This window comes from Gobius niger (assembly GCF_951799975.1).
Source record: "Gobius niger genome assembly, chromosome: 22".
Lineage (NCBI taxonomy): Eukaryota > Metazoa > Chordata > Actinopteri > Gobiiformes > Gobiidae > Gobius > Gobius niger.
The window spans coordinates 8,568,116-8,582,713 of NC_136873.1; the positions used below are offsets into that span (position 1 = coordinate 8,568,116).

Sequence of the window (14,598 nt, forward strand, 5' to 3'; positions counted from 1 at the left end):
CGCACACAGCACACAGTCAAACGCACGCAGAAAACTGCAGTCCATTTGGAGATGTCCCGTAAGGTTCCCAGTCCAGAGCATAGTCCCCTTGTCCCCAGTCCTCAATAAAATAAAAATATTAAGGTGGGAGTTAAGTGGCAATATTAACCCCTGAACTCCCGCCTGAACTGAGCACATTTTCTCCAGCTTGGCTTTACCCCAATCCAAAAGCTTCTGGAAAAAAGGTGAGAAAATAGCGACAAAACTGAGACGAAAACAATGATGGAAATGTGACAAAAAAGTGAGAAAAAAATGACAAAAATTGACAAAAAAATGACAAAAATTGACAAAAAATGTCACAAAAAATAAAAAAAATACAAGAAAGACAAAAAAAGACAAAAAAAATTACAAAAAATAACAAAAAAATGTGACAAAAAAATACAAGACAAAAAAAGACAAAAAAAGACAAAAAAAGACAAAAAAAGACATAAAAAGACAAAAAAAGACAAAAAAAGACAAAAAAAGAACAAAAAAAGAACAAAAAAACAAAACGACAAAAATGTGACAAAAAAAGACCAAAAAATGACAAAAAATGTGATAAAAATGACAAAAAAAATTACAATAAAATGTGACAAAAAAATAACAAAAAAAATACAAGAAAGACAAAAAAAGACAAAAAAAATAACAAAAAATAACAAAAAAATTTGACAAAAAAATACAAGACAAAAAAAGACAAAAAAAGACAAAAAAAGACAAAAAAAGACAAAAAAAGACAAAAAAAGAACAAAAGAACAAAAAAAACAAAACGACAAAAATGTAACAAAAATGTGACCAAAAAAAGAACAAAAAATGACAAAAAAATGACAAAAAATGTGATAAAAATGACAAAAAAAATACAAAAAAATGGACAAAAAATTTGACAGAAAACGTGACAAAAAAATAACAAAAAAAGAAAAAAAAAATGACTAAAAAATAACAAAAAACAGACAAAAAAAATAACAAAAATTGACAACAAATGTGACAAAAAATAACAAAAAAACGACAATAAATGAGTAAATCCCCCCAAAAAAATGATGGAAAAAAATCTGATGATGTGAGGAAATAGATCAATTTAGTTTTGTAGATCTTGGCTTTCAAATGAGGCGTTACACTGGCCTACAGGATTTGGGTAAAGCTGAACTGGAGAAAGCGCTCTCGGTTCAGGCGGGAGTTAAGAGGTTAATAAACAGGATTCATGCACAGAAAAAGTATTTTGGGCAGGGTTGAGTCTCACGTCCTCACTGAGGCTGTTCCAATAACAACCTCTGTGTTTTTGTTCTCTCAGCTTCAGCCATTTGGGGTTTTCTGCTCCGGTCCGGGACTCCAAAACAACCCTGTTTGTTCAATCAATAGCACAAAAACACAAGTTACAGCTTAGCAAACATTGGATTGGAGGGTCTGTCCTGTCATTATGGGATTGTTTGTCCTGCTGCACAAACTGACTTTAGCCTCAGAGCAGGTGCAGGTTTGTTTTACCTTTAATCATTAACCTCATTGATCGGTCAGTCTGAGATAAATCTGACCATAATATTTACTTAGCAGTTTTTATGACCATGACAGAACAGGAATCACATGGCAGATGGCTGAAGTGTGGCCTTATTTAGTCCCGCCCCCTTTTCTGTTTGATATTTACTTGTTTGAACCTGACCCTGAACCGAGCACTTTTTCTCCAGTTTGGCTTTACCCCAATCCAAAAGCTTCTGAAGAAAAGGTGAGAAAATAGCGACAGAACTGAGACGAAAACAATGATGGAAATGTGACAAAAAAGTGAGAAAACATTGATGAAAAAGTGACGAAAAAGTGGCAAAAATGTCACAAAAATGTCACAAAAAATTGACGAAAAAATTACAAAAAAATTACAAAAATGTGACAAAAAATTTATGAAAAATTACAAAAAATGATAAAAATGTGACAGAAAAATTGCTGAAAAAGTGGCAAAAATGTCACAAGAAATTGACGAAAAAATTGACAAAAATATTTACAAAAATGTGACAAAAAATGAAAAAAATAAGATAAAAAATTGACAAAAAAATGACAAAAAAATCACACAAAAATTACAAATAAAAAGACAAAAAAAAATGACAAAAAAAAATGACAAATAATGATAAAATGTATCAGAAAAATTGCTGAAAAAGTGGCAAAAAATTTCACAAAAAAATGACAAAAAAATGACAAAAAAAAATGACAAAAAAAATGACAAAAAATGATAAAATGTAACAGAAAAATTGCTGGAAAAGTGTCAATAATGTCACAAGAAATTGACAAAAATGGACAAAAAATGTAACAAAAAAATGTGACAAAAAAATGACAAAAAAAGAACAAAAAAAGAACAAAAAAAAAAACGACAAAAATGTGACAAAAATGACAAAAAATGACAAAAAAAGAACAAAAAATGACAAAATTGACAAAAAATGTGATAAAAATGTCACAAAAAAAGACAAAAAACAAACAAAAAAATGACAAAAATTGACAAAAAATTTGACAAAAAACGTGACCAAAAAATAACAAAAAAAGACAAAAAAAATAACGAAAATTGACAACAAATGTTACAAAAAAATAACAAAAAAACGACAATAAATGAGTTGAAACCCCCCCCCCCCAAAAAAAAAGATGGAAAAAAATGTAATGACGTGAGGAAAAAGCTCCATTCAGATGAGTTTTGTAGGTCTCAGCTTTCCAATGAGGCGTTACACTGGCCTACAGGATTTGGGTAAAGCTGAACTGGAGAAACTGCTCTCGGTTCAGGCGGGAGTTAAGAGGTTAATAAACAGGATTCATGCACAGAAAAAGTATTTTGGGCAGGACTGAGGCTGTTCCCGGTGGTTCTCGTGAAAGAGCTCATGACCAAAAACAACCTCTGTGTTTTTGTTCTCTCAGCTTCAGCCATTTTGGGTTTTCTGCTCCGGTCCGGGACTCCAAAAAAACCCTGTTTGTTCAATCAATAGCACAAAAACACAAGTTACAGCTTAGCAAACATTGGATTGGAGGCCTGTCCTGTCATTATGGGATTGTTGGTCCTGCTGCACAAACTGACTTTAGCCTCAGAGCAGGTGCAGGTTTGTTTAACCTTTAATCATTAACCTCATTGATCGGTCAGTCTGAGATAAATCTGACCATAATATTTACTTAGCAGTTTATATGACCATGACAGAACAGGAATCACATGGCAGATGGCTGAAGTGTGACCTTATTTAGTCCCGCCCCCTTTTCTGTTTGATATTTACTTGTTTGAACCTGACCCTGAACCGAGCACTTTTTCTCCAGTTTGGCTTTGCCCCAATCCAAAAGCTTCTGGGGAAAAAGGTGAGAAAATAGAGACAGGACTGAGACGAAAACAATGATGGAAATGTGACAGAAAAGTGAGAAAACATTGATGAAAAAGTGAGGAAAAATGTATGAAAAAGTGGCAAAAATGTCACAAAAAATTGACGAAAAAATTACAAAAAAATTACAAAAATGTGACAAAAAATTTATGAAAAAGTGGCAAAAATTTACAAAAATGTGACAAAAAAATGACCAAAAATGTGACAAAAATATGATAAAAAATTGACAAAAAAATGACAAAAAAATGACCAAAAAAATGACAAAAAATGATAAAATGTAACAGAAAAAGTGTCAATAATGTCACAAGAAATTGACAAAAAATGTGACAAAAAATTTATGAAAAATGACAAAAAAATTACAAAAAATGATGAAAATGTGGCAAAATTGTCACAAGAAATTGACAAAAAATTGACGAAAAAATGGACAAAAAAATGACAAAAATGTGACAAAAAAATGACAAAAAAATGATAAAATGTAACAGAAAAAGTGTCAATAATGTCACAAGAAATTGACAAAAAATGTGACAAAATTTTTTATGAAAAATGACAAAATAATTACATAAAATGATAAAAATGTGACAGAAAAATTGCTGAAAAAGTGGCAAAAATGTCACAAGAAATGGACAAAAAATTGACAAAAAAATTGACAAAAAAAATTACAAAAATGTGACAAAAAATTACAAAAATATGATAAAAATTTGACGTCTCAGTTTTGTCTCTATTTTCACACCTTTTTCCCAGAAGCTTTTGGATTGGGGTAAAGCCAAACTGGAGAAACTGTGCTCGGTTCAGGCGGGAGTTAAGGGGTTAAACTAGACTCAAACTAGACCCAAACATAAAAATGACTATAATTACACTAAAACTAAACGTCTTTTCTGAACTAAATCTCAAATAACGGCCAAAAACCGCACGAGTTCCGCCACATTGTGTAAGCGTCCGTCAGCAGATTTCCACCGACCACTTCCTGTTTTTCTGAAGCCCGAGTCCTGCAGACGGAGGACGAGTTTCAGACGCTTCACGTTTAAAAACAAACTCATTTAACTTCACACAGTGTTCAGCACGAAGCACGAGATGTAAATCTAAACAGTTTCACCTCTTAAGCCCCGCCTTTAACCTCTTACCACCCGCCTGAACCGAATGCATGCTGCCCTCTTTGGCTATAGGCCTGTGTAACATCTCATTTGAAAGCCAAGACCCACAAAATTGTTTTTTTTCCTTGTGCTGTTGCTGTGTTGTGTCACCTTTTTATGTTTTTATTTATTTTTTTCAAATTTTTGTCACATTTTTGTTGAGTTTTTTCTCACTTGTTTTTTTTTTTTTTTGGTCACTTGTTGATTGACTTTTTGTCACATCTTTGCAGAATTTTTGTCCAAAAAAAATCCAATTTTTGTCACATTTTTTTTTTTTTTTTTTTTTTTTTTGAGTTTTTGTCTTTTTTGGTGAGTTTTTGTCTTTTTTTGTTGAGTTTTTGTCTTTTTTTGTTGAGTTTTTGTCTCTTTTTGTTGAGTTTTTGTCTTTTTTTCGTCACGTTTGTCTTTTTTCTTTTTTACAAAAAATCAATAAAAATGTGACAAAAAATTCAATAAAAATGACAAAAAATTCAATAAAAATGTGACAAAAATTCAATAAAAATGTGACAAAAATTCAATAAAAATGTGACAAAAAATCAATAAAAATTTGACAAAAAATCAATAAAAATGTGACAAAAAATCTATAAAAAATGACAAAAATCCAACAAAAAAATGACAAAAATCCAATAAAAGAATGACAAAAATCCAACAAAAATGTGACAAAAATGGAAAAAAAAAAAGAAAGAAAAACAAAACATACAAAAGGTGACACAACACAGCAACATTGCGAGGAAAAAGATCAGTTTTGTGGGTCTTAGCTTTCAAATGAGTTGTTACACAGGCCTATATAATGGCCAAAGAGGCATTTGGTTCAGGCGGGTGGTAAGAGGTTAAGAAATAACTGATCCAACATATTTGTAATGATCAGATCTTTTATGTGAGTTGTTTATTTTACTTGTAGAAACGAAATACTACAAATATATGAGTAAAGTTCCTAATAAATTTGGACCACAGCTAACATTTTGATTTAGCGACTTCCCCTTTAATTTCAGTGTAGAAACGTCATGTTTTATCATAGCGGGGGCGACGAGGTCCAAAACAATATGAAACATCCATGACTGACTTTGAAGGACTAAAGAAGAGGCAGGAGAGGGAGAACCGTGTCTACATGACCCCCCCGTGACCCCGTGACCCCGTGACCCCGTGACCCCGTGACCCGCACATAGTTTAACAGATAAGATGAGCCACTCGTTTAATCAGCTGCTTTAAAGGGATGTTTCAGGATATTTGACATAGGGCCTCATTTCCTCGTTGCTGATTTAAGGAGATATTTTTTTTTGTAATTCATGCAGTTTTTATGTTTGAAGAGTTTCGTGGAGCTAGGCTAGTGCTAGGCTAGTGCATGTCTATGGTATCAGCTAGCCTGCCTTAAAAACAGTCACTCCACAGAGCACCTGAGGCAAATCACTTATAACACCAGACTAACCATAGAAATGTCTGTGTCCATAGAATCATGTCTGGAATATAACTGACCTGAGGGACTATTTTCTAGCAGATCACTCCGCCGCTGCTTATACAACCACGAAGCTGATGCTGCTCAGATATAAGGTCTTTTAACCCCTTAACTCCCGCCTGAACCGAGCACTTTGTCTCCAGTTTGGCTTTACCCCAATCCAAAAGCTTCTGGAAAAAAGGTGAGAAAATAGCGACAGAACTGAGATGAAAACAATAATGGAAATGTGACAAAAAAATTACCAAAAAATGTAACAATAAAATGACAAAAACTTGATGAAAAATGGACGAAAAAATGAAGAAAATGTGACAAAAAATGACAAAAAATGACCAAAAAATGACAAAAAATAGACAAAAAAAATGACGAAAAAATTACAAAAAATTACAAAAATGTGACAAAAAAGACAAAAAAATTGATTTAAAAAAATTACAAAAAAATGACCAAAAAAAAGACAAAAAATGTGACTAAAAAGTGATGAAAAAATGCCAAAAATGTGACAAAAAAATTGCTTTAAAAAAAATGACAAAATAATTGACAAAAAATGGGACAAAAAAGACAAAAAATTGATTTTTAAAAAATGACAAAAAAGTTACAAAATGAGTTGAAACCCCCCCCCAAAAAAAGCTGGAAAAAAATCTAATGACGTGAGGAAAAAGATCCATTTAGATGAGTTTTGTAGGTCAAAAAAATGACAAAAATGTCACTAAGAAATGTACAAAAATTGGATGAAAAACTGATTAAAAATGATGAAAAAGTGCAAAAAATGTCACAAAAAAATGACCAAAAAATGACCAAAAAATGGCACAAAAATTGACGAAAATGTGATAAAAATTTGATGAAAATTTGACAAAAAACATGACAAAAGTTACACAAAAAATTACATAAAGAATGACGACAAAATGACAAAAGTGACAAAACATTTACAAAAAATGACGAAAAAATTGACGGAAAAATGACACAAAAAAACCTGACAAAAACGTGACAAAAAATGAAAAAAATTAAGAAAAAAAGATCCATTTCGATGTGTTTTGTAGATCTTATCTTTCAAATGAGGCGTTACACTGGCCTACAGGATTTGGGTAAAGCTGAACTGGAGAAAATGCTCTCGGTTCAGGCGGGAGTTAAGAGGTTAAATGATTCTATGGACATTTCTATGGTTAGTCTGGTGTTATAAGTGATTTGCCTCAGGTGCTCTGTGGAGCGGGTCACACTGGTTTTAATGCAGGCTAGCTGATACCATAGACATACACTAGCCTAGCATTAGCCTAGCACCACGAAACTCTTCAAATCTAGCATGAATTACAAAAAAATATCTCCAGGAATCAGCAACACTCTGGATAACGAGGAAATGAGGCCCTGTGTCAAACATCCTGAAATATCCGTTTTTCATCACTGTTTTGACACTTTTTTCAAGAAGCTTTTAGATTTGGGTAAAGCCAAACTGAAGGTCATTGAGGTTCTGTTTGTCTCCACAGGCGAGCGAGTGATGGAGCCTCAGATCCTGGAGCTGAACTTCAGTCCCGACTGCGCTCGGGCCTGTCTGTACCACCCGGACTTCTACAACCACATGTTCCAGACGCTGATCCTGGACCAGCCCCAGGACTGTCCCGTCACCGCCATCGCCTGAGAGGAGCTACAGACCCCCTGATCCTGGACCAGCCGCAGGACTGTCCCGTCACCGCCATCGCCTGAGAGGAACTACAGACCCCCTGAGGAACTACAGACCCCCTGATCCTGGACCAGCCCCAGGACTGTCCCACCATCACGTTGGAACTCATTTCCCAAAAACTGCATTAAACAGAGACGTATTTCCCGACTACTGTGTGTCATTTGTTCATTTTTTTACAGGAGATCGGCCGATATTTGAGGATTTTACGATATCGGATATCGGCCAATCTAGCGCCGATGTCTCCGGGACTGAAAGCTCTAAAACGAGTTCTCCCACAGCTTCCCTCGGCCTCAGGGGAACTGAGAAACATCAGGACGAAGTTTTCTTTAGTAAAGTTACTTTGTCTAGTCAGAGTACTGTGTTCTGAATACTTTGAATACTTTAACCTCTTAACTCCCACCTGATTTTCTCCAGTTTGGCTTTACCCTAATCCAAAAGCTTCTTGGAAAAAAAAAAAAAAAAAAAAAAGACACAAATTCGACACAAATTCGACAAAAAAAATCAACAAAAAATCAACAAAAAATCAACAAAAAATCAACAAATAATCGACAAATAATCGACAAATAATCGAAAAATAATCGACAAAAAAATCGACAAAAATTTGACAAAAAATCGACAAAAAATCGACAAAAAAATCGGCAAAAATTTGACAAAAAATCAACAAAAAATCAACAAAAAATCAATAAAAAATCGACAAATAATCGACAAATAATCGACAAAAAAATCGACACAAATTTGACAAAAAATCGACAAAAAAATCGACAAAAATTTGACAAAAAATCAACAAAAAATCAACAAAAAATCAACAAATAATCCACAAATAATCGACAAAAAAATCGACAAAAAATCGACAAAAAATCGACAAATAATCGACAAATAATCGACAAAAAAATCGACAAAAAATTGACAAAAATTTGACAAAAAATCAACAAAAAATCAACAAAAAAGTGACAAAAATTTGACAAAAATTTGACAAAAATTTGACAAAAATTCAACAAAAATGTGACAAAAATTCAGCAAATTGCGAACAAATAATGGCACTGCTACAATATTGTGTATATTTTAACTACATGATCTGTCGACCCCCCAAATTTGTCTCGCTTGAGGGTCCCGACCCCCAGGTTGAGAACCACTGCTTTAAGATACTTTCACATTGTCTATATATTTGTGTACACATGTGGCATAAAGTTACAAAAATAAAGACTTCGAGTGTTGGAGCCCCTGTTGTAAAGTTACCTTTAATGATGAACTCTTTAACTCTGTCGGCCAATGGGGCAGCAGATACAGCGTCATGTGACACGTGTGTAATGACTCTGACATAAGGCGTTTAATTTTCTTTTTATCTTTATTTTATTTCAGGATGAAAAACAGGTCAAAAGTACAAGTTCTTTCTAAAAACTGTTAAAAACTCCAAAAAGTAAATATCAAGCATTGGCTTAAATGTCTTGATTTGAGGAAATGTTTCTTGTTTTGAGCGGTTTTCACTCATTTAGACACTTTTCCTGATCGGACCAAGTTTCCTTTGCTTGTTTTCTCCAAATTCTCCAAATCTAAAAGCTTCTTCAAAACAGAGGCAAAAAACGAGAAGAAAATGAGGAGGTAAACGCAACAAGAAAAACGCTAGAAATGACAAAAACTCAACAAAAAAGTGACAAAAATCCAGCAAAAAAAGACAAAAAAAAAGAAAAAAACTCTACAAAAAAAAAGACAAAAATCCAGCAGAAAAAAAGAGAAAAAAAAAGACAAAAACTAAAAAAAAAAGGGACACAAATCCACCAAAAAAAAGACCAAAAAACAGCAAAAAAAATGAAAAAAAATGACAAAAACTCAACAAAAAAGTGACAAAAAACAGCAAAAAAAGACAAAAAAAGACAAAAATCCAGCAAAAAAGTGACTTAAGAGCAGCAAAAAAGTAATAAAAAAGTGACAAAAAAACCAAAGGGAAATACAAAGTGACGACAATGGCAAAGAGGAGAGAATGGATTTGGTTTTGTGTTAAGAGGTTAAACAAAGTTCACTACAAAAAGTAAATATCAAGCATTGGCTTAAATGTCTTGAATTGAGGAAATGTTTCTTGTTTTGAGCGGTTTTCACTCATTTAGACACTTTTCCTGATCGGACCGAGTTTACTTTGCTTGTTTGAGGACATTTCAGACCAGTTCTAGGGTAAATCTCGCTTGAAATAAGAAAGTAAAATTGCCAATGAGATAAGACCAATTTTCTTTCCCCATTGACAAAGAAAATGACCTGAAATAAGGACGAAAAAGTCACTGTATTTCTTTCTTTGCAACTGTGAGACATGTTTCACCCCAATCAAACACCCACACAGGAACAATCTCCCCCCCACACACACAAACACACACACACACAAACACACACAGGTGCAGATGTTCGCACTTTCGACGGGAACCATTTATGTTCCTGCGGGAAAACTCCGCCCACACTCAGTGGACCCTCAACAGGGAAACAGGGGAGGGGCCAAACATGCTCTGCTTTATGAGCACGACACCGGGGGCCGCCATTGCTGTAGTACCTCCATATCGCCACTAGGCCCCCATTGAAAAGCATTGGAGTTTAGACACGTTAAAAACAACTTTAACGCCTTAACTCCCGCCTGAACCGAGCACATTAAAATAGTGACAGAACTGAGACGAAAACAATGATGAAAATGTGACAAAAAACAGGGGAAAATTTTATGAAAAAGTGGCAAAAATGTCACAAGAAATTGACAAAAAAATGACAAAAATATGATTAAAAAAATGACGAAAATTGGACAAAAAAATGACCAAAAACTTACGAAAAAATTATGGAAAAGTGACAAAAAAATAACGAAATTTTTACAAAAAAATGATGAAAAAATGATTAAAATGTGACAAAAAAATGAAAAAAATGCGATAAAAAAAGTGACCAAAAAGTGACGAAAAAATTATGGAAAAATGACAAAAAAAGACAAAAAAATGATAAAAATGTGACAAAAAATGACAAAATATGATTAAAAAAAAGATACAAAAATTGACAAAAAAATGTGACAAAAATGTGATAAAAAAATGACAAAAAATGACAAAAAAATGACGAAAAATTTACAAAAAAATGACCAAAAAATGATGAACATGTGACAAAAAGTGTAAAAAAAATTCACTATTTGACAAAAAAATGACAAAAATGAGTTGAAAACCCCCCTCCCAAAAATGATTGAAAAAAAATCTGAAATCTGAAATCTGATGATGTGAGGAAAAAGCTCCATTTAGATGAGTTTTGTAGGTCTTTCAAATGAGGTGTTACAACCCAAAATGATGAAAAAGTGCTGAAAATATCGCAAAAAACTTGACAAAAAACATGACACAAAACATGACTAAAGTAAGTTGGTCATCAAAAATGAGACAAAAAATAGCGACAAAACTGAGACGAAAACAATGAAGATGTGACAAAAAAGTGACGAAAAATGACAAAAAATAACAAAAATTTGACAAAAAATGACAAAAAAGACAAATAAATTACAAAAAACATGACAAAAAATTGACAAAAAGTAACCAAAAATGATGAATATTGACAAAAAAGGACATAAAAAATGACGACAAAATGACAAAAGTGACAAAAAATTGACGGAAAAATCACACAAAAAAAACAGACAAAAATATGAAAGAAAAAAAAAATTAAATGAAGAAAAAAAGTGACAAAAAATTGATTTAAAAAAAAAAATGACAAAAAAGTTACAAAATTAGTTGAAAACCCCCCCCCAAAAAGATGGAAAAAAATGTGATGACGTGAGGAAAAAGAACCATTTACATGAGTTTTGTAGATCTTAGCTTTCAAATGAGGCGTTACACTGGCCAACAGGATTTGGGCAAAGCTGAACTGGAAAAAATGCTCTCGGTTCAGGCGGGAGTTAAGAGGTTAAAAGCATTAGAAGCAGGAACATGGAAAAAGATGCTGTTGGTCGTCAAAATGAAAAAACAAACAAAAAGTGAAAGACAAGTTGAAAAAATAATTAAGGGACAAATTTAAAAAAAAAAAAAAAGGGGAAAAAATGAAGGAATATTGGGGGGAAAAGATGGAAAATGTGGGGAAAACATGGGCTCCAAACCAGCGCAGATTTAATTCAAGCCATGGTTTTTGTGATAGTGGCGTTTTTTGGATCACGTGACCCTGAAGGACGACCTTGTTCCACAAACCCTTTGTTCTGAAGCCCTGATAGCTGCAGCTTTATCATGTTTTTCACCACAGAGCGTCTTTGTTTGTCTGTCTGTGGAGACGCTTTGGTGTGAAAACTCATCTGCATTCACTGAGCTCAGACACAGGGTCGAAAAGTCTCAGGACGAACTACAGACAAACACAAATACCTGAGTGTTTTATTATCTCGGTTTAATGTTAAATGTTTGAACGAAAGCTCCTCGTGTGTGAAACTGTTGCCTCTTGGTCTCGGAAAAATACACTTTGATCCTGAAAGAGAGGATCTTTTTCCTCACGTCATCAGGTTCTTTTTCCATCATTTTTTTTGTTGGGTGTTCAACTCATTTTGTAACTTTTTTGTCATTTTTTCGTCATTTTTTTTATCACATTTTTGTCATTTTTTGTCACTTTTTTTTTTTTTCATCAATTTTTTATCAAATTTTTGTCCATTTTTTTGTTAGATTTTGGTCATTTTTTGTCATATTTTTGTATTTTTTTTGGTAAATTTTTTGTCATTTTTTATCAAATTTTTGTCATTTTTTGTCAATTTTTTTTCACATTTTTGTCACATTTTTTTTTATTTTTTCATCAATTTTTTATCAAATTTTGGTCCATTTTTTGTTACATTTTGGTAATTTTTTGTCATATTTTTGTATTTTTTTGGTCACATTTTTATCATTTTTTTGTCATTTTTTATAATTTTTTCATCCATTTTTTATCAAATTTTTGTCATTTTTTGTCACATTTTTGTCATTTTTTCGTCCATCTTTTTTTCAATTTCTTGTGACATTTTTGCCACTTTTTCATCAATTTATCGTCACTTTTTTGTCACATTTCCATCATTGTTTTCGTCTCAGTTTTGTTGCTATTTTCTCACCTTTTTTCCAGAAGCTTTTGGATTGGGGTAAAGCCAAACTGGAGAAAACGTGCTCGGTTCAGGCGGGAGTTAAGGGGTTAAAAAAAAGGTCAAAGAGAAAGAAAATCATTTATTTTATTTATTTAATCTTTTGCTTAAAACAATAATCAGAACTAAGAAAATAAAACTTAAAACAACAACATTAAATTAATATCACAAAATAACAGTCTTCGTCATATCATTAGAACATCATGGTTGCATCAAGATTCATTCATTTCTGTAATTCAACTTAAAATGTGAAACTAAAATATGATGTTGAGGATTATGAGATTTTTACTTTATATTTTTGAAAAGGTGAACAAATAAAATAAATATGTGACTTTGCATGTAATGAGTCATGTATTAGTTTCACAGTTTAAGTTGAATAACAGAAGTAAATGCACTTTTTCATGATGTTCTAATGATATGACGAGCTCCTGTAGAATGTTTTGTCCCTCTCCTGTTTCACACGTGCAATTTACACAATATTCTCCTCAGATGAACTTCTCATATTGTCGTTGCGCCCTCGTCTATCTGAGCTTCATCTCTCGCCTCGGCAGGATGTGGTTTTCACAGCAGCTCAAGCACTTTGGCAACAATACTTCACAAACTCACACGTCCAACACATTATTATAAAACTGTGATCGTGAAGTGAAAAAGTTTCCTGTTTTTGTCTTCCTCAGATCTCACTCCGTGTTCTTATAAGAGTAACATGTATAAACACATTCACCTCTTACCACCCGCCTGAACCAAATGCATTCTGTCGTCTTTGGCTGTTATATAGGTCTGTGTAACACCTCATTTGAAAGCTAAGACCCACAAGACTGATCTTTTTCCTCGCGTTGTTGCTGTGTTGTGTCACCTTTTTATGTTTTTTCTTTCTTTCTTTTTTTGCGTTTTGCATTTTTGTTGAGTTTTTGTTGAATTTTTGTCACATTTTTGTTGAATTTTTGTTGTATTTTTGTCACTTTTTTGTTAAATTTTTGTTGATTTTTTGTCACTTTTTTGTTGAATTTTTGTCACATTTTTGTTGAATTTTTGTCACATTTTTGTCATTTTTTTGTCACATTTTTGTCACATTTTTGTCATTTTTTTGTTGAATTTTTGTCATTTTTTGTTGAATTTTTCTCATTTTTTTGTTGATTTTTTGTCATTTTTGTTGAATTTTTCTCATTTTTTGTTGAATTTTTGTCATTTTTTTGTTGAATTTTTGTCACATTTTATTGAATTTTTGTCATTTTTTTGTTGAATTTTTGTCATTTTTTTGTTGAATTTTTGTCACATTTTATTGAATTTTTGTCATTTTTTTGTTGAATTTTTGTCATTTTTTTGTTGAATTTTTGTCGAATTTTTGTCGAATTTTTGTCACATTTTTGTCACATTTTCGTCACATTTTCGTTGAATTTTTGTCACTTTTTTGTTGAATTTTTGTCATTTTTTTGTTGAATTTTTGTTGAATTTTTGTCATTTTTTTGTTGAATTTTTGTCACATTTTTGTCACTTTTTTGTTGATTTTTTGTCACTTTTTTGTTAATTTTTTGTTGAGTTTTTGTCACATTTTTGTTGAATTTTTGTCATTTTTTTGTTGAATTTTTGTCACATTTTTGTTGAATTTTTGTCACATTTTTGTTGAATTTTTGTCATTTTTTTGTTGAATTTTTGTCATTTTTTTGTCACATTTTTGTTTAATTTTTGTCACATTTTTGTCATTTTTTCGTCACTTTTTTTATTGAATTTTTGTCACTTTTTTGTTGAATTTTTGTCATTTTTTTGTTGAATTTTTGTTGAATTTTTGTCATTTTTTTGTTGAATTTTTGTCACATTTTTGTCACTTTTTTGTTGATTTTTTGTCACTTTTTTGTTAATTTTTTGTTGAGTTTTTGTCACATTTTTGTTGAATTTTTGTCATTTTTTTGTTGAATTTTTGTCATTTTTTTGTC

The 14,598-nt window shown here is 32.1% G+C and overlaps 1 protein-coding gene across 2 annotated transcripts in view; it reads left to right on the forward strand.

Annotated features, from left to right (window-relative positions):
• Positions 1-7,630, forward strand: part of ttll12 (tubulin tyrosine ligase-like family, member 12) — a 31,879-nt gene extending 24,249 nt beyond the window's left edge. Inside the window, exons 13-14 of one of the 2 annotated variants that reach the window (XM_079581048.1) lie at positions 7,400-7,549; positions 7,618-7,630. In XM_079581048.1, the coding sequence (XP_079437174.1) occupies positions 7,400-7,549; positions 7,618-7,619 (152 nt within the window). In that variant the 3' untranslated portion in view covers positions 7,620-7,630. Of the gene's footprint in view, positions 1-7,399 lie in introns of both variants that reach the window. The other variant, XM_079581049.1, reaches the window with a different exon arrangement.
• The last annotated feature ends 6,968 nt before the right edge of the window (positions 7,631-14,598 follow it).